Source organism: Molothrus ater, chromosome 2 (assembly GCF_012460135.2).
Source record: "Molothrus ater isolate BHLD 08-10-18 breed brown headed cowbird chromosome 2, BPBGC_Mater_1.1, whole genome shotgun sequence".
Lineage (NCBI taxonomy): Eukaryota > Metazoa > Chordata > Aves > Passeriformes > Icteridae > Molothrus > Molothrus ater.
Window position 1 is genome coordinate 49,395,009 of NC_050479.2, and position 25,069 is coordinate 49,420,077.

General features: G+C 38.4%; 1 protein-coding gene across 1 annotated transcript in view; it reads left to right on the plus strand.

The window, feature by feature from the left end:
• MYCBP2 (MYC binding protein 2) overlaps positions 1-25,069 on the plus strand; it is a 174,321-nt gene that overhangs the window by 10,138 nt on the left and 139,114 nt on the right. The window contains 2 exon segments of the mRNA XM_036387571.2: positions 13,316-13,391; positions 21,579-21,794. Coding sequence (XP_036243464.1) covers positions 13,316-13,391; positions 21,579-21,794 — 292 coding nt within the window.

A 25,069-nucleotide genomic window follows, 5' to 3' on the forward strand; every position in this document is an offset into this window, starting at 1 on the left:
GGTGGCAGAAGCCTTCTAGGCTGTGTTAGGAAGAGTGTTGCCAGCTGCTTGAAGGAGGTGCTCTCTACTCTCTGATGAGGCTGCATCTGGAGTGTCCAGTTCTGGGCTTCCCAGTAGAGGAGAGAGGTACTGCGAAGAGTTAAGTGCAGGGTCATGTTGGTGATTAAGGATCTGGAGCTTTTCTTCAGTAAGGAAAGGCTGAGAGGGCTGGGATTATTAGCCTGGAGAAGAGGAGGTTCAGGAGTGATTTTGTTAATGCAGTGAGGGAATAAAGAAGGGAGAGCCGGATGCTTCTCAGTAGTGTCCCCCACCCTGACATGGCACTGATGTGGCACAAATTAAAATTCACAGAATTCCAGTGCATTCCAAGAAAGCAATTCTTCACTATGAGAAAGGTCAAGCATTGGCAAGTGTTATCCAGAGAGGCTTATATCTCCTTGGTAGTACTAAAAGTGCCACTGCACATGGTAGTGGGCACCTTACTGTCTCTGACACTGCTTCAGCAGGGTTTGACAGAATCAAACACAGAATCACAGAACGATTGAGGTTGGAAGTGACCTCTGAAGTTCATCTGGTCCACACTTCTGCTCAAACAGGGCCACCTGCAGCCACTTGCCAGATGGCTTTGAATATGGATGGAGACTCCACAGCCTTGCTTGCAACCTGTGCTAGTGCTCAGTCACCCTCACAGTAAAAAAAAAAAAAGTGTTACCTTTACAGGTCCCTTCTAACCTAAATGATGGGATTCTATAGTCCTTAAGGAGGACATAGGTTCAATACGAAGTTCATTTGTCCTCTGAAAAGATGTGTCACAGGGAACAGACATGGTACTGAGCAAGCAGATCTTCCAGCAGAGATGTGTTTTAAGATGGTGGTTGTTGTGGTACTAGAAACAGAATCATTAAATAGTTTAGGTTGGAGAAGACCTTTAATATCAGTGGTTCCACTTCTAACCCAGCACTGCCAAGTCCATCACTAAACTGTGTCCCTGACAGCTACATCTACACACCTGTAGGGCGATAGAACATAAGTAAATAAAGGTAGTCATCTTTCCCCCTAAAGAGTTGCAGCTGAGCCAATTAGGAGCAGGCCTGATTTTGACAGGCTGCACCTGTAGCCAATCAGAAGAGTGCTATAAAAGAGTGGATTGGGTGGCTGTGGGGGAACTGGAGTCAGTTGGCTGCTGTGAGGCCAAGGAAGAGTCAGTGCCTGGAGGAGCTGCCTACAAGAAACATCAAGGAGGTGTGAAGCTCTAGCAATATGGAACCTTTGCAATGTAATGACAATCGGACTCTTGCACCTATTAAATACGTCTGGTGGTGGTGATTCTCCCACTCTCAGGACAGTGTGTTCCAGTTCTTGAAAACCCTTGTGCTGAACAATTTTCCCCCAATATCCAATGTAAACCATCCAGCTTGAGGCTGTTTCCTTTTGTGCTGTTGCTGGTTGCTTGAGAAAAGAGACTGACCCCCCATCTGGCTACAACCTTTTTCAGAGTTGTGTGGAGGAATAAGGTCTCCCCTGAGCCTCCCTTTCTCCAGGCTGAACAACTCCAGCTATCTCAGCCCTTCCTCATAAGACTTTTTCTCCAGACACATAAGTAGCTTTTCTGTCTTTCTCTGGGCACACTCTAACAATTTTGGAGTGAGGAGTCCAAAACTGAACACAGGTTTCAAGGTGTGACCTTAACATTGCACAGTACAGGGGGTGATCACTGCTCTGGCCCTCCTGGCCACCCTATGTCTGATACAGGCCAAGATGTCATTGGCCTTCTTGGCCACCTGGGTGCTCTGCTGGCTCATGTTCAGTAGCTGTCAACCAGCACCCCCAGACCCTTTTCTAATGGGCAGCTTTCCAGCCCTTCTCCCAGCCTGTAGTGCGCAAGTGGTTGTCAAGACCCAAGTGCAGGATCCAGCACTTGGCCTTGTTGAACCTCACACATTTGGCCTCAGCCCAGCAAAGAGTCCCCTCCCAAGCCATAAGCCACCAGTTTTTCCAAAAAAATGTTGTGAGAAACAGTGTCCGAAGGCTTTATAAAGGCCAGGTAGACAACATCCACAACCTTTCCCTCTTCCACTAAGTGGGACACCTGGTCACAGAAGGAGATCAGGTTGGTCAAGCGGGACCTCCTTTCCATAAACCCATGTTGGCAGCCCTGGTGACCTGGTTGTCCTGTATGTGCCATGTGATGGTACTCAGTGTGATCTGCTCCATGACCTTAGCCAGCACTGAGGTCAGGCTTACAGGGCTTTAGTTCCTTCCCTGAATTCTCCTTCCAGAATTTCTTGTAATTGGGTGGCACATTCAGTGACTTTCAGTCAAGTGGAACCTCCCTGGTTAGGCAGAGCTGCTGGTGAGTGATGATGGAAAGGGGTTCAGGGAGCCCTCCTGCCAGCTCCTGCAGTACTCTGGTGGATCCCACCTGGCCCTGTAAACCTGCGTGTGTCTAAGTGGTGTAGCAAGTCACTGATCATTTCCCCTTGGATGATGAGTGCTGAATACCCTGAGAACACAACTAGACTAAAACAGAGAAGGGATTAAGTACCTCTACATTTTCCTCATCCTTTACAGGATGGAGATTGTCCTTGCCCTTCTTTTTGTTGTAAACATTTTTAGAAACGTATCAGATCTTCCTGCTATAGCTTGATATGAGTAAAGGAAATGTGAGAAGAACTGAAAAGGTTCACTTGCAGTTTCAGATAGGACAAAGCAGCATATTTGGCCAAGCATTCTTGTAGAAGAACTGCATGGTAACAAAATACAAATGTAAGTAATTTATTATTTAGAGTATTTTTGAATTTAGGGTGTTTTGTGTGTTGAAGTCTTGCTGGGTGTTGTCTAGTGGCAGTTAGTTCCCAGTTTGGAAATATTACTGCAAAAATCTTAGCTTTTCTCTTTACAAGCTTCCACTTTTTTTTTTTCCCTTTTGGGAGCAAATGTATTAAAACTGTAACAACAGGCAAAAATGTTTTGTGAGCTAACTATCTTGCAACTGAGCTACTTTGGCTGTGATGTTGGCAGAAGCAGTATCTTATTTTCCTATCTTACCTGCAACTGTGCAAAGAGGAAGTGAAGGTCAAGCAACTGCTTCATGGAGGTGTTTTTTATTAAATATTTTACAAAGCAATAATTTTTTTTTCAGATACAGTGTAAAATCCAGCATTACTAACCAGGCTTATATAAAGCATTTTTTTCCTCAGGTGCTCTGTAGATTTCATTGCCAAATCAAAGTGAAAAGATTTAGTACATTTATTTCTTCAGAAATCAATATTCTTGGTTTTTTTCTATTTGTAATTTGTAAAATTTTGGGTCTGTTTCTGATGTAAGTATATAGTATAGTATATACGTGGTGCATGTTTATTTCATAAAGCTTGCCAATACTTACTTTGGCATTACACTGAGAATTTATATATTTGTATGATAAGCATTTGTGTGCCAGCTTTCAGTTTATATATATGTATTTAGTTCCCTGTCAACTGTACTATGGCAAGTCCTTTTGGAAACTTGATAGGCATATCAACTGTAGTTGATATGGAAAACGAAGCATTAAAAAGCTCTTGGAGCTATTGTTTGTAAGCAGACATTTTGTTTATCAAGGCAAGAGCAGGTTGGGGGTTTTGAGTTATATTTATTTCCCTTCTTTGTTCTTGCAGCCCGCTGGCACTGTCCTTCCCCATAGTTGAAAGTGTCCTGGGTGTTCCAGCAGTAGATTGAAGGATAACCATGTTGGCTACTTAGTTATCAATGGAAGGTATCTGCTAGGAAGGAACGTTAACCGTGGAAAGCCTTAGGAAAGTTCAGTTGCAGGGTGCTTCAACAACTTCTAAATGTCATGGAACATTTGCTGAGTCCTCTTGACTTGCACCACTTTGACACTAATTGGTAGATCTGTATTGGTGTGAGTTAGATGGAGAAACAAAAAAGCGAGGACAGAATCAGATGTTTGGTACAGGCTGGGCCTAACATAAGAGCCGTTTTCTGAGCATCTCCCATTTTACAGTTAAAGATGCAATGTTAAAGCACGTACCTTAAAGCGACTCATTCTGTATGCCAGCTTTGTAGAAGGTGTATAGCATTTTGTTTAGGTGAGTTGTTTACTTTGGGTTACTTTATGGGACTTTTTGTAAGGCTGTTTTTCATTACAGATGGTAGAATTCTTGGCAGCTGAAATAACAGTGCTGAGAGATTACATTGAGATAGGAGGAATAAAAGTATTTTGTTTGCAAGGACACAGTACATATACCTATACTGTGTATGGTACAGGGAGGGTATATGGGAGATGATGTATGTAGAGGCTTTTAAAACAAGTAGTTGCTTTCAAAAAAAAGCAACTGTCCAGTTCATGGAAATAAGACTGCTGAAGACTGAAGCTTATGTACATGTGGAGAGGTACCAAAATAGGGAGTATGCAAGCAGTAACTCCAGTATGTTTTACAGCAAGGTTTGTTACTTGCTTTTTTTCACATGGTATCTTCATCTCCTTGACAACATGCAGCCTCTATGTAGTTTTATTGATACTCAGTTCTCTGGTCATAAAAGCTCTTCTCTGTCTATAGGTTAGGCCATTGAAGCTCTGCCCACTTGCTTTGTTCTGTTTCTTATCAGTGTCAACTCCTTCATGTGAGCGGTTGCTTGTATGTTCCAAACTTCTCTTGAACAACTTCTTTTCTTTGTTCCCCTTTGGCTGTTTGCCAGATGCTTCTCAGTTGTTGACAGCAAGTCGGGATGTCCTTTAAAGTAAGATGGTCACACAATTTTGAGATCTCCTCAGATCTTCTGAGCAGACTTGATAACCATTTTTTCCTTAGTATTCCCTTTCCTTTATTTTGAAGCTCTTATAGTTGAACTTCTATGGCAATGAGATGTGTGTATAGTAAGTTTCTTGCTGATGAGTGAACTGATATTTATTAGCTGTAGTTCTCTGTGTTTGATATTAAGTTTCCTTGAAGCTCAATTACAGATTTAAGAACTGTTTTGGAGCAATTCAGAGAATGGAGTAAATGACTTGGGAAATAAGGATGTCCAGCAGAAACTGTGGTTGCTTTTAAGTTGCTTTTCATAACAGTATTGTTCTTTGTGTGATCAAGTGTCAGATAGATTACTCATTTACGGAAGAGAAGGAAAAAAACCTTAAAAATGTACATTGTTGTATTTCATCAGAAGAATCCTTTCTGGTTTTCTGTACAACAGCCAAGTCTGGTGCAGGTCTGGTGTATCTTGTTATAGCAGATGAATGAGTACATCAGAGCTCTTACTCCAGCCTTGGGCCTGCACCTGGAAACATTCCCTTGGGCCCATGGGAATCTCAAAAGGTTTATCAAGGCCAAGTACAAGGTGCTTCACCTGGGTTGGGGCAGCCCTTGTTATTAACACAGGCTTGGGGATGAACAGGAACAGATGGAGTAGCCCCCCACAAAGAAGGATTTGGGGGTAGTAGTAGGTGAGAGGCTGGGCATGATCCAGGTACGTCCCTGTTACAGTAAGGACATGGACTTGCTGGAGTCCAAGGGAGGGTTCCCAAGATGTTTCGAGAGATGGAGCACCTCTCCTATGAGGAAAGGCTGAGAGAATTGGGGTTGTTCAGCCTACAAAAAGGAGACCTTTGGAGTGACTTAATTGGGACCTATCAGGTATTTTACGTTTCTGTGATTTTCAAGCAGGTGCAAGTAAGAAAAGCAACATCTGTTGCTCCTGTTGTATCATTGTCTAGACTGTATCCTTCCTCAACTAGAATTTTTAGGTGTGTTACCTTCAGCCTGATGATTTGGCTGCCTTTGTTCTGGATAGAACAACTGTAAAGTAGATTTAAAGCTACACAGGAGCCCACCCTGGAGAGATGCTGTGTAATGGCTGTTGAAGGGGAAGCCTGTGAGAACAGGTAGTAGCTGTTGCTCTGCATCTGGATCTGTCCTAGGTCCTGAACTGTATAGTCGCTCTCTGACAATTTCAGAGCTGGAACTGAGATTGTAGATAAAAAAGTTAACAGAGGATGAAAACTGTAGAAGATGCAGTTAAGAATGTAAATGTTTTGCTTCAGAAAATCCCACTACCAAACCAGTAAGCAAAAACATAAAATCAGCAATGAATAAAAGGTACCTCATGAGAGATTCTACACATTCTATAAAATTATAAAGTGATTGTGATTCAGAAGTAGCCATCCTGGAACATTTCAGAATTTTATTTAAAATTGTGAAAGATTCTTTTCTGTAAGAAATCTGAGGTAATTGTTGACCTTTTCTTTGTATTTCAGCATTGTGGGACTTTTTTTTTTCCCACTTTTGTTTTTTTCCACTGTTTTCTGAAAACTGACCGGTTTCTATGAAAGAATAGTGAAATTAGATGGTAATGATGTAAATGAGTTATGGCTTAGGCTGAATTGAGACTGCTTAATTGTCAGAAGACTCATTTTTCCTCAGACTTGAAAAAAAATCTAGCAAATTGTGGAAAAAGAGAAAAATAAACTGATTTTTCTGTAATGAAGATATGAAAAATAGTATTTAATTGCCATAAAGACAATTTAAAAATACCTCAGAAAGAGTTCTCTTAGTAGGATTTCATGGGACATGGTGGGAGTGTGATCATTGGCAGTGTTTAATATCTCTCTAGGGAAAAGAGATGTTGGGAATGCAATGGAATTTAACTACAATCATAGAATATCCTGTGTCGGAAGGGACCCTCAAGGATCCATGTCCACTTCCTGGCCCTGCACAGGACCATCCCCCAGAGTCACACCATGTGCTGGAGAGCATTGTCCAAACACTCCTTGAACTGTCAGGCTTGGTGCTGTGACCACTTTCCTGGGGAGCCTGTTCCAGTGCTCAGCCACTCTTGGATGAGCCATGCTTTCCTGATATCCAGCCTAAACTTCCCTGACTCAGCTTCATGCCATTTCCTCAAGTCCTCTCCTGGTCACCAGAGTGATGTGTACCTGCCCCTCCTCTTCCCCTCATGAGGAATTTGTAGCTGCGCTGAGGTCTCCCCTCAGTCTCCTCCAGGCTGAACAGTGACCTCAGCTGCTCCTCATGTAGCTTCCCCTCCAGACCCTTCACCATGGTCCTGGCCCTCCTTTGGATGCTAACAGTAAAGAAATGTCTTTCTTACACTGTGGTGCCCAAAACTGCCCCCAGCACTCAAGATGAGGCTGCCCCAGTGCAGAGCAGAGTAGGACAATCCCCTTCCCTTGCCTGGCTGGTGATGCTGGGCCTGATGCACCCCAGGACAGGGTTGGCCCTCCTGGCTGCCAGGGCACTGCTGACTCACAACCAGCCTGTCATTGACCAGGACCCTTGGTCTTCTATGATAGACCAGGAAATGGAAATGCCGACCTTTCGGGGGTCTTTCCAGACACTCTTTTTACTGATTCTAGAGTACCTTTCATTTGACAAATTAGTTTTAGTTTCCCAGGTGACATGCCATGTGCACAAGCTTTTTTTAAAAAAGTCTTGTTAAAGATTTTGTGCAGTGCCCATGTTGGTTCATCTGCACAGAGAAGCTCTTGATTGTTGCATATAAGCATGTTCTCTGTCATGCCCTTCTTAGTGGACCTGTGGGTGTTGGTTGTCTCCAACGAAGTGTGGATCAATTAAAGTGACTGGATTGTCTTAATGCAGGCATATATTTTAAGTGTGATAAGGTAGTTTTCATGCCTCATTCTCTTGTTAGCTTTGTGTACTATTGAAAGTTTGATTATGCTGACTAATTCCCATAGAAGTTGCTCCTGTGCCTGATTTTGATGTCTGTTTGCTGATCCAGATGGTGAACAGATGAAAAGCTCAGTATGTCTCTACTTGGAAACATAATCAGAAACATGGCATGACACCAGGAGAAATGCAAAACTCAGAAAGAGAAAAAATACAGTCTTTCCACAATGCAGAAGCATGTTTATTTTACAGTCAAATTTTACTTTGTTTCGTAAGCAAATGGTGAAGATCACAGAATAGTTGAAATTAGAAGGGGCTTCTGGAGACTGTGAGCACTCAAAGTAGGATCAACCAGAGCAGGTTGCTCTACTTTTGAACTCTACAATTGAACATTGTCCAATTGTTTTTTCAGTATCTTCAAGGAGGGAGAATGTGTAGCCTCTTCAGGGCAAGTTCTTTGACCATTTTTACAGTTCTTGGGTGTAATTGGAACTTCCTGTATTAATTTTTTTCCCCTCCATTGTCTCTTGGCCTGTCAGTGGATATTGCCTAGAAGAATATGTTTCCATCATCTTTGCTCTCTCCCATCAGATGGAGGTGGATGTATTCACATGGAGGCTATTCCTCCCCCACCCTCCCAGCTTTTCTCTTTTCACAGCTAAACAATCTCTGCTTGCTTGGTTACTCCTCATACAACAGAACCTCCAGTTCTTTAAGTCTTTCTCAGACTCCCTCTGAGAGTAAACAAGTGTTTCTTGTTCTGGAGCACCCAGAGTTTGTGGTGGTATTCCAGATAGAGTGTTGCAAGTTGTGTGTAGAACTTGAGCCTGCATTGGAGAGCTCTTCTGCACTCTTTTCTCTCCAGAGAACTGTATCCTGTGGATTCTTCAAAGATGACTGATGAACAACAGTCTGTTCTTGACTGGTGAAGTCTGTTCTTAGGAAGTCTAGGGTTGTGATGCTGCCTTTGTCTTGCTCCCTTCTTTCAGGTACCTGAACTTCACCTGCACTGCCACTGCATCCAGTAAATTGATGCTGTGATGAAACACCCTCAAACTTGATGATGACTACATGATAAGTGTATCACTCATCACTACATGATGAGTGATAATAGCTTGCTGTTGTGGTCTTCTTGACAATCTGAGCTTGGGATTTCACTTTGGGCTGTTCAGAAGCAAATGCTTCTTGCATCTTGTCTAACCAAGTTGATCACCCGCAGCAGTAGTTCACCTAATGGAGGAAACAAAAGAATTGTTTGATACCACAAACCTGACTGTTTCATTTTCAATGTTTACTGAGTGGCTGCTGCCTGGTAAGCAAATTTCCACAAGCCCTTGAATCTTTAAGCTAAAGATGAGTGTTGAGTTAGCACTTATGGAAACAGAGTAACAGAATGTATTTCTCATTTGTCTGAACGCAGCAACTCTTGGCTAGACCTGTCCTGTCAACAGTATACTTCTTCCCAAAGATGGGTAGCCCTTGAACCCAGAGCAAGCGAGTTTAGACAAATGCACTGAGTTAAAGTCACTTGGAAGTCTTAAAAAATTGAGCATGTGTTAGCATGTGGTTTACTAAATTCACAAATTTTTCAAAAGTGTACTCAAAGATTCAACAGCAGAACTGTGTCTAATACTGTACTAGCTACAGTAGTCTTTGGTACCATGTTTCAGAAGCAAAGGTTTTAGGTCAGACAGCACTTAAATAAAGCTTTTGTTGTTCCTTTTCTGCCTCAGCAGCAGAGACAGAATAATATTTTTTCCACTTATTATACACGCACTTCGTATAACATATAGTCTAGAAGATCTTATGCAGTTGTAACACTAACATAATGTTAGTCCATGTTGAGTAATTCAGTACCAGCATTGAGGGGAGGAACACATGCTCTACATGTAAAGCTTCCCTCTCAAATTTAAGCTTATCAATTACAGTTCAAGACTGTTGCACCTTGAGGGAAGATGCTCTGTTTGCATTTCTTCATCTCTTTTAAAGAGTAAGAGCAATGGTGTTGAGACACTGAACAATGTTCTCCTAATAATGCATCAGATAGTCCAAGTACTAGCTGTTGCTACTTCTTGTCTAGAACAAATAAACTAAAGCATGCCTTTACTCCTCCTGCTACAGGTGCTACAAGCCTGATTAGAATTGCAATCATGTCATTTAAACAGCTGTTTCACCTATTTTAAATTTTCAAGTAACTGGTTATTACCCACCTTCCCCTTTCCCCTCCTTTTTTTATTTCTGCCTTTGATTTGAGGCAATTATTTCATATTCCAAGGTTGAAGATTTTTGGTATTTATTTTATTCTCAACAGATTTTTCTGTAAAGGCTGTAATAGCACCGTTATCTCTATCTTTGTGTCCATTTGCTACAAGTAATTTTTTGTCAAGGTGTCTTTACGTTCCGTGCTCTTGCACTTGCTTGTGGTCCAGTTCAAATTTTGGTCTCCAGTGTTACAAAGTTTTGAAGCAGTTTGCAGAAAGCCTGCCTGAGATTTGCTGAAAATGAGTGTTTGTTTTCTGTGAGTTAAATGGTATCAACAACTGAGTTAGAAGTTGAAGGCTAAGGACCTTTTGCCAGTGGAAGCAGATTGTCAGCACAGAGTACCAAGACCTTTACAAATGACAGCTAGCAGCAGCTTACAATTGTTAACCAGCAATATAATTAATAATTTAGCTAAAAAATCCAGCTGAGCCATATCAGATCTTGTTAATCTTCAGGTAGTAGAGGAGTTGTGGTTATAATTAACACATGTGGTTTCCAACAGGAAATTACTCATAATCTGCATAACATTGTTTTTCATGAATATATTTGCCCATGTTTTTCTGAATATTAAAATATCTCAGTGTTTTGGTATATAACAGTAGAACGGTGAACGATCATATGTATCTTTGTTACATGCAGATACATTGTGAATACATTAGTGTTATGCATAGTTATTGTAGGGTGCTCAGAACTATTTATAAAATTAGTGTGATGAGGTATTTTTTTATTAATTAATTGTTTACTTGTTTTGGAGGTTTGTTTGGAAATGGAAGAAAGTATACTTCCCACTTCCTTGAGGTTTCATTTTTAGAAAATACAGGGACATAATTGTGGGTTCTTACTGTGGCATTTCTATCCCAAACTGTTTCCATGTAAAATTATTCAAGCCCAAAACTTGCTGAAGATAAAGACTGCCACAGTGGAACAGTCAGACTGTGCTGCTGTTTGCAGCATCTTTAATGGTTGTTGTATGAATGAGGGAGATCTTAGCACCATCAGTAAACCCATTGCTGATCTTTCCTGTTTGCTAATTGGAAAAAACTTTGTGTAGGTGTCATGACAAATGAAGGTCATCTGCCAAATGGCAGAGGTTTTGTTACTATGGAAATGAGCCCAGTCTTGGGGGGAGGGAAAAGGCTTAATTTGGGGGTTTTTCAGATGTATGTGTAAACATGAAGAAATACTTGCAAAAATTACAGGGATTGGTCCAGTGAAATATTTACAAGATGAAAAAGTGTTTTTAATGTTTGCAGACTGTAACAAATTTGGAGAGTTTTCAGGGATTTTGGCAGGAAGGATTCAATTTGAAATGTCTTGGCAACTTGAATAGTATCTTTTAAAACAAAAAGAAAAAAAGCTATGCTTTTCAAGTTGTCTGTGTTAAGTCCAAATCATATTGTGTTTAAAAGGCATAATTATTAGCACAGATAGAAAAAGAGTATTGGAAGCTCAATTTTGAGCTTTGCAGGGAAATGTTTTCATGCTAGCCTGGGTTAAATAGGTCTGCTGTGCCATACTGCTGTGGAGCTGCCAAATAATACCTGGAATGCAGTTTAAATGTGACCTTGGAGCCATATGAGACATTTCTTCTTCCTCTTCCTAACAGCAAACAGCAAGTATTGTTTTCAGCTTTGGTCAACATGGTTCATGTGTGGTATGGACTGAGAGAGCCCCGAAGATAATTTCATCAGGACTTCTAAACTGAAAGTTAGGGTGCAAGTTTCATAAAAGGTCATTATGTCCAGAGCAGAAGATTGAGTGGCTACAGAATGGAAAGGGCTGCACTGTTCTTCATGTTTGACAGCAGAATAAGAATTAACTGCATTAAATGATGATAAGGAAACATGTCTAATTAAAGAAAAACTGAATAGTGAGGCTATGGAGTTCGGTTGCTGAAATTTGAGTAGTAAAAGTTATATGAAGTTTTTTTTTTCCTTGCTTCTTAAATAGCTTATATACTGTTACCTATTGAAACTTTACTGTTGGGGGAACCTTGAGCAGTCATCTCCATTCTCTTTGTAAGCTTTAACTTTTTGGGGATGGTGAGGGAATTACTGCTCACTGAATCAGTTCTTTTAACTCCAGGATAATGGTGTTTGTTCCTTATAAGCAAAGTGGTGAGCTGGTTTGTTTCTGCAGGAAGTGTCTTGAGGAACATACCTTCCTCTTAATATGGGTCAAGAGGGGAAAAGTGGTGAAATTTCTAGGAGGCAGCTTTCGTGGCATCCTCTGCAGGAATTCTTTGTTTGAGCTTGTATTCTAACTGCTGGCTGTTGGTCAGGCTTCAGTTTTTCCAGCTTTTAACTGCTGGACCATGAGGCTTCTATATTCTTGCAGTCTGAATGCTGTACAGGACAGTAACCACTATGCTTTTAGAACCTCAGCATTTTTATTTAGAACAAAGTTGTTTGAATAAAGTATTAAGATTCTTCTGATTCTCAGTCTTTTACTGAAAATGCAACTTCTCACTGCCTGGAATTTTCAGATGTGATAGTTTTTTATTTTTCAACTAATCTGAACTGTAAGCTATTGGAGTAAAGTTTGTTGTACAGAGGAATGTTAGTAGCTTTTACTTGAAGTCCTGTGTAAGGTGAGCTGTATGCTGCACAGGTACCATATGACTTTTTTCTTATTTTTGTAGAATTTATAATCTGGAAAAATAGGTTAAAAAACATGCATTTCAGAATAATCTCAGCGCTGGTGATGGAACAGGTGTGTGTGCGTATGGTGTCTTTCTTGTATGATGTCTTTTTTATTTTTCCTGGGTAATAAAATGGAGGAGAAGAAGAGTGTGGTAGGAATGAGGTGTGGGCAGGAGAGGATTTAATGAGCTTAGAGAAGTGTCTTAGCTAGATCTGTAATGTAAAGGGATGAACGTTAAGTCTATAAAGTGAGGGTGGAAAAAGTCCAAACAAAAGGTAAAGAAACTGCAGTTTCTTCCATCAGCTGAATCTTCTGCTAAATGATACATTTTTAAAGCTTACTTTTTGTCTTGGAAGGCTTGAATCTTTGTGTGATAAAGACTTTACAAAGCAATGTTCTGTACTAGCAGGTTGTTTTACTGAGAATTGTCAATAATTCTGGCTTCTAGCGTTGCTGTGGCACTAAAGAACTTGTAATAGAAACAATAGGGCAAGCCAATAGAAAGCTCAGGGACTTGTTTCTCTCCTAGCAGATATTCTGCTTAAATTGATGGGAGTAAAGGCCCATAATTCAGTGGAACATAAGGAAAGCACAATTTTAAGTGCTTTGTATTCTGATTTATACTCTGAAATTCTACCTGCGATTATTCCCTTTGTCTATGAGAAAAAAATATAGAGCGCTTCTGACGTTTTTCCCCTCTGTGCTTATTACCATGAGGTACAGAAGGGAGTTTATTTATTTTGTTCTCATTGCTTTTTTTTCTTTTTCAGAAGTAAGAAACTTTTTAGCAAGAAAAAGTTGAAAAGAAAACAGAAGACTAAATTGAAAGTAAAAACACGTAACAAGGTAAGCCTGTAACTAACTTGACAAAGTCCTGACTCAAAAATGACAGTAACTTCAGTTGAGAGAAATGCAAGAGCACCTAAGTGTGACTAACAATGTGTTTGTTTAGAGGAGTTAACAGCAGACCAGTATTGTCTGTTTACTGTATCTTACGTGACTGTGATACCAATGTTAACCTCATTCAACTGCTTTTGGTGCTAATGTTCAACACAAAGTAATGTGAACAGTGTTTTTAGTTCTCCATGTGTATCTAAACATGTTGGTCTTAGAGGTAAATTTTGAGATCTGCATCTAGCAAACAGAGACTAGCGCTGCAAAGAGTTTGCCATATTGGCTAAAGGATAAAGGGAGCATTCTTAGGACTCCAAAGTTAGCTCTGAAAATTCCTCCATAATGGAAAATGTAATAAATTATACCTAGGTGATTCTATTCGTGTTTTCTCCCCATGTAACCCCTGCCTCCAATCACTTTAAATGCATGGGAACCATACAGTGAACTTAATAAAAATGTTTACATCTTTATTCTTTAGAGAGAATAAATTTATGCAGAAGCAGTGCTATTTTAAAATACTGCTGTGCTGCATTCTTTCTCTATTAGAGAGCTGTTATTTCTCTATTTAAGCTACAGTCTTGGAAGGATTTTCATGAGGGTGTGAAGGCTTGTCGTCAGTAAAGAGAAAACTCAGTTTTGGAATGGTTCTGAAGGACAGAACCACTGAAGTATCTAGTGAAAACACTTTCTAGTCGGCTGAATGCCCTTATAATACAAATGCACTTTAGAACCACTTGGCCATCTTATCCCTATTTGCCAAACCTCATGTAGTTACTGTATCTCAAGACAAATGGCTTTGGGAGGGTGAAGCAAACCCTCTATCTATTCATTTGGTATTGAGTTTTTGGAGACTTACCAGATTATTCTGCTTATCTCAAGTAGTGCAGCTTCTGACTATGGTATAGAAAGAGCTTATCTTCATTTCTGTTCTCAGCACTGTACAGTAAAATATTTGTGGTCCAAACTGAATTTCTCAGTCCTTTCTTCAGTTGCTATAAGAAGTTTTAGCTCTGTCCTCTCCATGACTTTATCATCCCACTGTCAACAAAGACAACCAAGTTAGAGATTCGAAGAAATATAGTTAGTTTGTGTGTTCTGTCTGGTGATAGAAACTTGTGCTTTTAAAATAAGATAACTCTTTGGCTTTGGTCATTGTTACACTATAAAGGGACCCTTGTCTATCTGGTTGTTGGGACCCTAGTTTTACTGCCAAGTAGAAAGCTAAATACACAATGGCTGTGGACAAGCTTAGCAGTCAAATGTAGTTCTTAAATTTAGTTGTGTTGAGTAGATGGAGTGGCAAGATCCTTGGCCAAGACAATGTGACCATACTAAAGGCTAGTTCTTGTGAGTAGTTATGGATATGGCACTAACTGATAATCTCCTCACCTCATCCCTATGGAAGCTTGTTCTCATGATTTTTCTTGGGTTTAAGTCAGTCTCTACTTAAAGCATTGAGATTTACATCTTTGAAAGTCATAATGGGTTTTTGTGTGTCTTTTACTGATGCCATTATCTAAATATTGTCTGAAACTGACCAGGATTGACCATTAGAACATTGGTCTTCATTCTGAGTGACTTGGGTATAGAAAAGCACTCCAGCTTATTTCAGCATGTTAGCAAAAAATTGTGTATTTCCTGAGACATGTAGCAGAGAAGGGAAGGATAAAACCAGTTTCATATCTTGAGGTTATGAAACTGACAGAGTTGGGTGATTTTGTTTATTTTTTTTGTAGTTGTTTTTTTCATTGGAGGGGTTTTTTTTGTGTTGTTTTTTTATGTACTTTTCAATGCATCCCAATGCTTACCATGGCAGAATCAGCACAGTGATTATTTTTGCACTGGAATGTCTGAAAATGGATGTGTCTATTGTCAGGAAAATGTGAGCTTCCATTTGGAATCTTTAAAATAGAGCAGTTGAAAAGTCTTTCACTACTGGACTTCTGAGCAGTAGAGTTTGTGTGCATTGGTTTATTTTTTGAAGAAACAGGGTCTTTTAGTCTGAACAGAGATGGAAGGTTTCTCTTACTTATTTAGTAGAGGCAGAGAGGGCCTTAAATGAAGAGTAAGATGAAGTAACCCAAAATTTTGTTATTTATATCCCCTGCTTAGTAAAAATGATTGAGTAATGGAAGAGGAGAGAAATTTAAAAGAGAAGCAATTGTTGAGCAACTGGAAGAAAATTATTTCCACCATTTAAGCATTAAATGTTAAAACATTTTAGGTACAAAACTCTAATTGGTGTTTAAATAGCTCAGTAGTTTGAGCCTTATTCTGTTTCTAAGGTGGGTCATGCTGTGATCACTGGTCTTTGAACTATCCCTTATTTTTTGGTTTGTGGTTTAGTATCTATTTTTTAAACGGAGGTACAAAAGTTTTCTGTGTGGTGCAGTCTATTTTGGCTTTAGAAATTCACTGCTGACATAAGTGACTTTTAAATAGAAAACAAGTATCTGATTGTTAGACATGGGTGTAGCACCTTGGATTCCAGTCCATACCTGCCCCCTGCCCACTTTTTTTTTTTCTTTTGGCAAAGAATATTGCCAGAAAATTGTAAGGCCGTGTAACTTTTCCCAACTCTATGAATATTCCTGTTAACCTCCCCTTCCCCCTTCAGATACCCTGGATATTTTCCCCCTTTGCTGTTAATTCATGCAAGTGCTGCTTAGGACCCTTGGATTGAGAGAGACTTACACAGACACCCCCAGTTCCTCATATTCTGTTTTCATGTTATTTGAAGAATACTGAAAAGTTGGAGTCCACCAAACACAGCTTGTACTGGAAATGATTGGTGTCTACCTGTTTAGTTTATGCAGAAGTTTTAAGCTGTGACTTTTTTAGCTTTCTACAAATGGGAGTAATAAAACTTTAAGGGGGAGGTTCATGTAACAGACAAATTCATTGTAAGCTAATGAATAGATGTATAAAACACATTGACAGGGATGAATATTGTCTCATTAAAAACACACGTAGGTTCTCAAATAATTTGGCATTGTTTTCAGTGGCTTTTGTATTTGGTCTTTCAACCTCAAGAGGGCATCCCTTTCTAAGAGATCTTTTGACTGTCTGAAAAAGAATTGGGTGAGCTTCCCAGTGTTACACATGGATTAGATCAGATGGTTATTATAACCTGACCCATCTTTAACAGCAGATTAACTTTCCTCTCTTAAATTATAGTCTATTTCCATCATATTTAAGAATAAAACATTACCACAGTCATCTGATTCAAGAGAAAGAAAACAAATAGGTCAGAAAATAAGCTATGTATGGGTTTCATCTTTAGGGAAAACAGTTTCTTTATGTGTGAGGTGTGCAAAGGAGACCAGAGGGTTTTGGTTTTTTGCACTGCTATCCTTGAGTGTACTGGAACATTACAAAATGCTAACTGAGAAGAGCAATTAGGAGTAGGTTGCTCTTATCTTTTGAACCAAACCTGTGCTGTTTACCCTCTCCTACATAATTCATTCTTCCAGTTAGCAGGGAGTATATGTTTACAAGGACAAGCCAGGCATTAGAGTGTGAGCATCTGCACTTTGATCTCTCCCTCATGAGTCTTTCTTACCTTTCAGAAAATAAAAAGTAACACACAAGAAATAAAATCTTCACGTATTAAAACTGTCTTCACCAATGATGGATATTTAAGTTTTACAATGTATGTTTCACCATGTATCTTCATTTGATAAGGTGCACGTTTAATTTTTGGTGGCACCAAGTCAAACAGCAAAGATGAAGATTCAGAACATCCCACTGTGTTACAGTGTGGTGGTGTTCACAGGGGTCCCAGGACAAGGGAAGAGATGAGAATCTTGACTCCATGTTCAGAAGGCTGTTTTATAATTTTATGATATATATTATAATAAAAGAAAATTATATATTAAAACTATACTAAAAGAATAGCAGAAAGGATTTCATCAGAAGGCTAACAAGGAATAGAAAGGAATGATAATAAAATCTTGTGACTGACCAGAGAGTCCAAGACAGCTGGACTGTGATTGGTCATCAAGTAGAAACAATCCACATTAGGCCAATCAAAGATGCACCTGTTGCCTTCCACAGCAGCAGATGATTATTGTTTACATTTCATTTCTGAGGCCTCTCAGCTTCTCAGGAGAAAAAAATCCTAGCAAAGGATTTTTCAGAAAATATGTCTGTGACATTACAGCTCAGATGAAAACTACTGAATCAAACAGCATAATTCTATTTTCCAGTCTGTAAGCTCTCTTCTTTTTGACAGTGGTAGCAATTTCAGTTTGCAAGAAATCAGATGCTTTGGGAGGAAAGCTAGTACAGAAGCTATCATCTCATCATCTGCTTAGGCACTCTGGAAGCTGAATTTGTAGTCAAATGTAATGAGCGCTTTGGATTGCAATGTCCCAGCAGCCATTAAGAATTGGACATTCAGAGGCAGAGAAAGTGATTGCTGCTCTTCACCTTATTCCAAGTGTCATGTGACTCTCAGTACTCTTAATACCATGAAAACAGGCTGTAAGGTGTTGTTTCTTTCTGAAATAATTTATCGTATAGCTCAAGAGGAGTCTGTTTGCATTATTAATGATTCTGGTTCTGTGCAAAATCAATAAATTGCTTTAGTGAGTTCTTAGAAGTTGATTAACGTTTTGGTTTAATATTCTGCTGTTTTTCTTGACAACACAGATGTATTTTGTGCCAACATGAAATGCAGTATCATTAAGAGAATTGTAAGTTAAGACAGACTTTATTAGTTTAATAAAAGAAGTACTAAGTGAGGTTCTGTAGGTACAGGTATTGGTTATACTTTCTTACTGATCTATTCTACCTCAAAATCTGAATCCGCAACAAGATTGTACAGATGATATCATGAGTCTCATAATATTGGGGAAGTTTTTATGATTGTGTAGAAGGTATTCATTAGCTGCAGAAAAGTAAGCTTTCAGGTGATGATGGGATGAACTCAAATCCCAGTTTTCTGACTTGTTCAATGTATCTGACCTTAGTGAAGTTAGGAATCTGTTACCTAGAAAGGAAGAACACTTGTTTCATATGGGAAAAACTTCTGATTTCTGTTTTGAATAATTTCCTCTACCACTGTTGAAGAAAAGAAAAAAACAACAAAAAAAGCTGCTCACTGAATGATCATTTGCATTAGAGGGGGCAGAAAGTTTTACTGGTTTCTTTTTTGTTGTTGTCAGCTCAGTTCTTGCCTTATGTAGAGGAAATCTAAGAATGTGATGTTTGTAGAACCTGCTTATTATATGCATCCACTTTTCAATAGATGTTTGTTTTGAAGACCTAGCAACTATAAGTATTATAGTTAAACCACTTAGACTTGAGCAAATCCATCACAAGTCACATCAGTGTTTTTTATCTTATGATGAAGTTTCTGGAGGATGTTGTGCTGTCCTGAAATCTCTGTAGGCAGTTAGTGTATGCAAGTATTGTATTGTTCATACACTGCTGTATAAAAGCAAAACACTGAACACAGAGATAGAATAGTTAAAGTGCTTACTGGTTAACAGTTGTAAAGTATTTGGAATAAGGAGTTTATTTCTGAAAATTAGTCAGCTTGTTATTAATAGGCAAGAGAACATACATTGATTTTTATCTAGCACTGTAATGTCTAAAATTATCTGTGCTGGTTTAACAGTTTGGCCAGTCTGTTTCAAATGAGACTGTATGAGCTACAGAACTTAGGCTCTTCAGGATCAAAGATTTAGCTGAGCTGACAAGAAAGAATTGGAATGGAAACTCTTCACAGAAGTTACAGTTACAATGTGTAATATTAACTAGATAAATGAACTTTCAGATAAATATCTGGAGCCTCTGAAATAGCTTTCTCTTTCTGTAAAAAACTTTAGTAAACTAAGTTTACTGAGGAATTTAACCTGTGCCATTCAACTGAGCTAGCTTTAAAGCTGAAAGCTTGTACTGTGCATTTGCCTTAACTGGAGCTGCAAAAATTTTTGAGGTAATGTGTATGAGTACTTGATGAACAGAAGAGTTACATCTTAAAACCATTCAGTTTTATGGTGTCAAACATCAAAGCATGTAGGAGCTCATTATCAGTGGGGTCAATCCAAATTTATTTCGATTGTTTGATACTGGAATAACATATGAGGTTGTGCCTTGGGTTCTTGCACTGATTTAATATTGTGGGATTTCTAACAAGAGCTTTACTATTTCAAAGATATTAATATTGAACAAGGACTAAACTTTGCTGTCTTTCAGTCCTTATGGTAGAAGTTCTGTTGAGTTAAAGAAAAAACCTGCCAAACATGAGTATACATGTAGAGAACTTTTTCCAGCTTTTTCTTTTTCCTACTTCATTATATTTATATTTTTGTGCTTACTGCTACGACTGATGCAGGTGAGAAAAATTACCACACAATGTGTTTGATAAAATAGGTTGCATAGTAAAGCATTACTTCTTAATGTTCTGGCTTGCAGTAACTTTAGTAATAATGGAAAGGAAGGATAGGCAAATACATACTAGTACAGTCAGAATAATATTATAGTCAAAAATAGGGAATATGTGAATGATTAAATATTTTCAAGTAATTTTGAATTTTTTGTTATGTTTTTTAACATACAGTGTTAAAAGGTCTTAGAGTCTTGTGTTGTTTCTGGTATTAATAAAAATGTATGTGCAGATAAAAGTGGTTTTGATGTAGAAAATTGTGGCAACTATATTGTAGAAAAAAAAAAATCACCCCATTAAAATATTACCCACTTCACTGGTTCTCAAATTCCTTTTACCTCTCCTCTGCTAGTTTAATGTTCTCCTTCCCATCACTGTTCTCAGTGATCTGTTTCAAATCACTGTAGTATAATTTCACTGTGTAATTTCATGCCAGATGAATGTGGCAATGCACAGTATTAATACCCTATAAATAAAACAAAAAAAAAAAAAGACAAAAAGCCTCCACTCTCACTGTGCCTTTCCTCTCCCTGTCCCTCAAGAAAACAAGAATGAAACCAGAAATGACCTTGTGAAGTTAGTCATGACCCTGAGTCTGTCTGGCCTAATAATCCCCCGCATTTTGCCTTGCATGGTCAAGCAAATTTGTCCTGCACTCTTAACCTGGGCCTTCTCTCCTTATATGATCTGTGTGCCCTCTGTCTACAGCAAGCACTTAGAGAGAATTGCTTCCTCCCATATGCCTCCCATTAGTCAGTTTTCAAAGCCTTTGCTGATAGCAGCCTGGTCTTTGCTAGTACACAACCCAATGGAAAGTGTAACCCTGCCTGGGAGTTACTTGTTGTGGAGTTTTGTTTTTTCAAGTCAGTCCTCTCAGTCCTCATACCTCCTCTCCCATCTTACTGTTTCAGACTGGGAAAGTACAGGGCAGATTTTTAAAAATGTTTTTTTTTAAACGTTTTCTCGTATTATTTTTCCAAGTCCAGTGGCAGCCTCATGAAGGCTCCTTTGTGTCTTGGCCAAGGCTGACAGTAATGCACCAGTGGTAGGTACCAAGGTGGGCTATGGTAGTGGTAGTTTCTCAGAACAATTTCCCAGCTCATACTTTGTGGCTCAGGGCTTCTGAAAACAGAATAGTGTCTTGTTAAGTTATAGGCCTTGATTTCTTTATTTAGTAATTAGTCCATTAGATTATTATTCTCAAAACTATTATCTGCAGCATCCTGACAGGAGTTTTTAAACTTGTCATCAGTTTTCATCTAATGAGAAAACAAGTGGGTTTTTAAATTTCTAGTATATGTTTAACAAACATCTTAAATTTTTAGTATTTAACAGCAGGTTAAAACTAACAACTAGAATAACAAGGCATGTATTTAAAAATTCAATTATAATTAAAACCTCCAAAACAGACTGCTGTTGAGGAGATAGAGCTTGATTCTGCTATTCTTACCACTGTGGCACAGGTTTGGATCATTCTGTAGCCTGAGCTCCTGTCATTTTTAGTCCCAGTGTCCTCATCAAGTTATGAGAGGTAGAGGCTAAAGCTAGAGGGAATCTATTGAAATGCCTTCCTCTTCTTCCTTTCTTCCCTGCTTGCAATAGACCTTTAGGTACTTCAACAGGAAAGTTGTCTCTAGTTTAGAAATAAATTGGTCTGTCAAAATTGAGACTGTTGAGATTATTTATATTTAGCAAAGCTTGAAACTTTACTAAACTAATGAACTAAAACTGATCTTGTTTTTCAGACTGAAAGCCTAGAGAGTACAATAACCATACCAGATATCAGATTACATAGCAATCCTTCAGCTTTTAATGTTTACTGCAATGTCCGCCATTGTGTGTTGGAGTGGCAGAAAAAGGAAGCGTCTGTGTCTTTGGCCTCAAAGAACAGTGTCCAGAGTGGGGATTCAGACAGTGATGAAGAAGAGGAGCCCAAAGAGCCACCTATTAAACTTCCAAAGGCAAGTAACTGATACCACTTAAAGTGTGCCATGTACGTCATCTAAGGTTGGTGTGTTCTTTTTGGGGATTAAAGAGCAACAGTATAAGCCAGCTGCTTAGAACACTGCTGTAATTTTATTTGTAGTGCATCTAGTTCAGAATCATTTAATGAATTAGGGGGATCTATGTACCTGCCCAAATTACAGTCAATTGAATGTCAGCTAAACACTCAAGTTGCGCTCCTTTTAAAGTGTTGGTACTTGAACACCTCCTGCCTCAAAAATCTACACAGAAATGATGCAAATAAGGCAGCTCTAATATCTCTGAGGGGCTACCAGCTCATAATAGTAAAGGGTGCTTTTTTTTGCTTTACCCCCCAAAAAGAATAAGTCTTTCTAATAATGGAAATAATTTGGTGGAATGGTTCCTAAGATGTTTTGCTGGGTATCCATGTAAGTGCAGCAACTGTCCATTATTCTTTCCCTTTTTTGGCTTTAGTGACCTTCGTGGTACTGACAGCTCCAGATTCTACTGCATGTTAAGATTTTGATGCTATAGTTGAACAGTTAGAGTGGGTTTTTAACTATTGACTGCTTCTATGCTTACAGTAGGATTAATGGTGGAAAGTCAGAAATAAAGGACTTACTGTTTTTTTTTTCTTTTTTTTTTTTTCAATTTGTTGGTTCACATGTTTTTTACTATGTATTACAAAGCTATACATTTAGTTGTGTTCATTGCTACCTTATTAATGCTATGGAACATGCTTTGTTTTGTTCTTCTGAATCTAAAAAGCATATTCAAATTAACTTCCCTTGTATATATTTGGCCGAAAACCAATACAAATGCTGAATTAAAAAAGGTGGTTGCAGCTGTGGTTATGTAGAATATTTGAGTGGCTTAGAAAATTAGGATTTTATAGATGATTGCATTTAGGTGTTGTTATATGAGGGGTAAAGTTGGCACTCCAGAAAATAGTAGTGGTGAATTGCAGAGAAGCATAACCAAGTCAGCCAACTGAAATTTCATGATTGATGATTGCAATATGTGGTCGCTAGAAATAAAGTCAGCATTGTTTATGAACTGCATTTGAGTACTCATGGATTGTATTAAATGAATCAGCAAGTGCTTGTGGGTGCTTAATTTTAAGTAAAAGGCAATGTAGCTCCTAGCATTTATGGAGCATGGAATGATGTTTTAAAAAGATGTTGAAATTAAAAGAGGTTCCAAGAAGGGTGAGATTTATCAGTGATATGGACAGAAGACCTGCATGTGGAAACCAAAGCATTGGTATTGTGTTGGACAGCTAATTACAAAGATGGTGGCTTAGAAAAAATGCTAGGGAAACTGTAAGTAACAAACTTGTCTCAAAATAGAAAATTCTTGATATTTTTGTTGCAGTCAGTACAGCAAATATAAAATTGGTGAAAATTAATATGTTTTCACACTGTTAATTTTTAGTAAAGTATCTACAAAATATCGAATTTATGGTTCAAAAATATGTTTAGATGCCTGATACAACCTCAGTATTTTTCATAACTATCTAGGTAATACAGGGTTGTTTAGGTCACTTGGAGGTAACAATTGGACTTGCATTCATACTTTTAAAAAAAGCATCTGCTTGGAACTGTCTCACATGTAGTAAACTTCTAGGGACTGACTTGTAAATCTTTTGCTATCCTGGATACAGGTGTCTGTCTCATGATAATGAACAATATTGTGTAGGGCTTAGTTTGTTAACTGTAAAGAAGACAGTTATTATAAAGTTTCTAAGGTTCACAATATTTGCAAGACAAATTTCTGATAGTAATTGTTAGCTTATTAAAAAAGATACTGATGTATTTTGAGTTTGACAGTGAGGTGAAAGATGAAAAAAAGTGTGGCTAGGGTTTGTACTCTTAGAGATTCTCCAGAGTGTAGTCCTTGGTGTGTTGGTGGTTTTTTGTTTAATTGAGAGTAAGTTGAAAACATTCTACAATTTTGTAGCTTAAGGTGACTGGGTGTTCTATGGAGGTATTTTTCTTTCAGATCTTAAACTTGAGGGAGTCAGGTTTGTTAGAGCCTTAAAGTAGAATGTATTTTTGAATCAGAAGTTGTCCTATGCAATTTCTATAATAAGATTGAGAATAGTTGTTTTTAACATTAAGAGACAGACTTTGCTGCTCTTCAAATACTAGCACAACAAAAAATTTAAATTTGTGTTTTGGTTTTGTTCAGATAGTTTAGTAACTTGTTTTGATAGCTTTATATTTTTGGTTTCTCAGGAAACACTTGCCTTTGTCTGACATACTTGTTTGCTACCTTATTTATTTAGTATCTTAGCTAATGGTGAGGAATTCTCTCTACCTAAAATGGAGTAGGTTCAGTTCTGTTGATATGATTTGTAATTTGCAGACTAAAGGAAAGGTATTTCCCACACCTTTCACGCACACACACAGAGACAGCCCCCTCCCCCCGAGATGTTAAACTTGAGGCTGAGTAATGAATGATCCACAAAAGCCCTGTACTAAAAGAGACAAATACTGGATTAAAGTGATTAAGGTGGAATGAACTGACTTAAATATTCTTTGTTCCTGCCCTGGTATACATTTTGTTAATAACCTTAAGCAAAAATTTAAATTTTTAAGTTGTAACAAAAAATAAAAGACAAATAATTACTTTCTTTAGGGACTGATTTTATGCATTTTAAAATTCATTAGGATAATGTTACCTTCGTAAGTGTTCTCTTTTTTTGGTGTATGTATATAATATAAATTAATTCAGAGTAGTGTGTAATTTTAATTATAGAAATGTGAGCATTGGGGATAATGCTCACAATGAGAGGAAAGATAAAGGAAATAAAACAAGGGCATAGATAAGACTTCAAGATGAAATAGGTGAGGTTTTAGGAATTAGTTAGGAGTCACAATGTCTGCATCCAGGCTAGAATTTTGGGTGTGTTTTGTTAAGGAGTCTTGAACTTTTGCTCTGAAGTCTCAAAGGTGTGGCAAAGGGAGTGGGAGAATGGTTGCACAGAGAGCATCAGTAGGAGCAGTCAGGCTGTGACACAAACTGAGGCAGCGCAGTGCTTGTTTTTGCTCAAAAACCTTTCAGAGAGCAGTGAGAACAAGCTTAAGATGTCCTGAAAAGAACTATTTTCTTATTCTGTCCTTCAGAGCGTGGTTTGGAGGAGAGAGGTAGAGAGATACACACACTATTTCTATATCTATCTATATATATATAATGTAAGATATACATACATGAGATAATACAGTAAATAGATCTATTTTATGAAGCCTACCCAATCTCTTGATCTCAG